The sequence below is a fragment of the Condylura cristata genome, unplaced genomic scaffold (genome assembly GCF_000260355.1).
Source record: "Condylura cristata isolate star-nosed mole 26May11 unplaced genomic scaffold, ConCri1.0 scaffold00041, whole genome shotgun sequence".
NCBI lineage: Eukaryota > Metazoa > Chordata > Mammalia > Eulipotyphla > Talpidae > Condylura > Condylura cristata.
This window is the reverse complement of record NW_004567142.1, coordinates 5,082,484-5,083,684: the sequence shown is the minus strand read 5'-3', so window position 1 is coordinate 5,083,684 and position 1,201 is coordinate 5,082,484. Positions and strand designations below refer to the sequence as shown.

The window sequence follows — 1,201 nt, the reverse complement described above, 5'->3', positions numbered from 1 at the left end:
GTCCTGCGCAGCACGGAGGCCCCCCAGGCCTGGCCATCCAGGGGGGGCTGGGGTGGGGGCATGGGGGCCAGCTGAGGCCTGGGGCGGAGGACACTGTACACGCCTGGGCCCAGCCACAGCATCTCTGTGCGGGGGGACAGCGCCCCATTCACGATGGCAGAAGCGCACAGATGTGGCCATGCCCTGCTCTCCCATCAGGGAGGGCAGGAATCTGCACCCGGCAGACCCTGGGGGCAGGGCTGGACCAGGCTGAGGATATGGGTCTGGAGGTCTCCAGGGTGGACAACGGAGGGCGAGAAGTTCTGGAACTGCACGGAAGTCTTGTTGCCATAGAAGAGATACATGCGGCCTGCGGGGTGGGGGTACGTCTCACTCCGGCTCCCCAGGCCCCGCCCCGCCCTCTAGTGCCGTCCCCAGAAGGTCCCCGGCGCACCCAAGTTCTGCCGGAACTCTGACTTGACTCCAATCTGCAGCAGCTGGTTCTCAAACAGGACCCCGTTGTTTTTGCAGACGAACCTGAGGACAGCGGGTGCTCGGGATATGAGGGGTGCCCGTCTGGACCCCTGCACCGTGCTCCCCGCCTCTCCCGGGACTCACTTATTCAGCAGTTCGTCGGCTTCGGGGATGGGAGGGCCGACGTCCTCGGGACCTGGGCTGAAGAGCAGAGCAGTGAGGTGGGAGTGAGGGCCGAGGGCTCGAGATAAAGGCCCAGAGCTAATGGGGCAGGCAGGGAGAACTGAAAGGTACCCTGAACACACTCAGAGGCCCCTCAAAGGAGCCCAGAGTCAGACTGACAGCCGCCTCTCTCAGGAAACAGGACCCTGCCAAGCTGCTGCCCTGCCCCTCCATCGGAGGACCCCAGCTCTCACGCCTGTCCAAGTCCTCGCCGCTGCAACTCATCAGGAAGCCCCTGACGAGAGTTCCCAGTCCCCGAACCCTCCCGGAGGACATGGGTCTGCCCCCCAGCCCCAGGCCGCCCCTTACTCAGCAGCTGGAGCCGGGTCAGCCAGCAGAGTCATGGGGCTCTCAGGGGCAGGTGGCTCCAGCTCGCTGGGCCATCCAATCCCAGAGCAGACAAGAGAAGACAGGCGTGGCAGGCAGCCAATCCCAGAGAGGCAGCGAGAGGGCCGGAGAGAGAAAGAGACAGGGAAGAGGGAAGGAGAGAAGGAAGAGCAGGCTGAGACCCAGTGACGGGGAGGGA

General features: G+C 64.9%; 1 protein-coding gene across 1 annotated transcript in view; it reads right to left on the bottom strand.

The window, feature by feature from the left end:
- The window catches only part of AP2A1 (adaptor-related protein complex 2, alpha 1 subunit), a 22,275-nt gene that overhangs the window by 1,837 nt on the left and 19,237 nt on the right, over positions 1-1,201 (bottom strand). Inside the window, exons 6-9 of the mRNA XM_012733508.1 lie at positions 985-1,193; positions 598-654; positions 434-516; positions 260-349 (exon numbers count right to left, since the gene is read on the bottom strand). Of these exons, the coding sequence (XP_012588962.1) occupies positions 260-349; positions 434-516; positions 598-654; positions 985-1,193 (439 nt within the window). The remainder of the gene's footprint in view (positions 1-259; positions 350-433; positions 517-597; positions 655-984; positions 1,194-1,201) is intronic.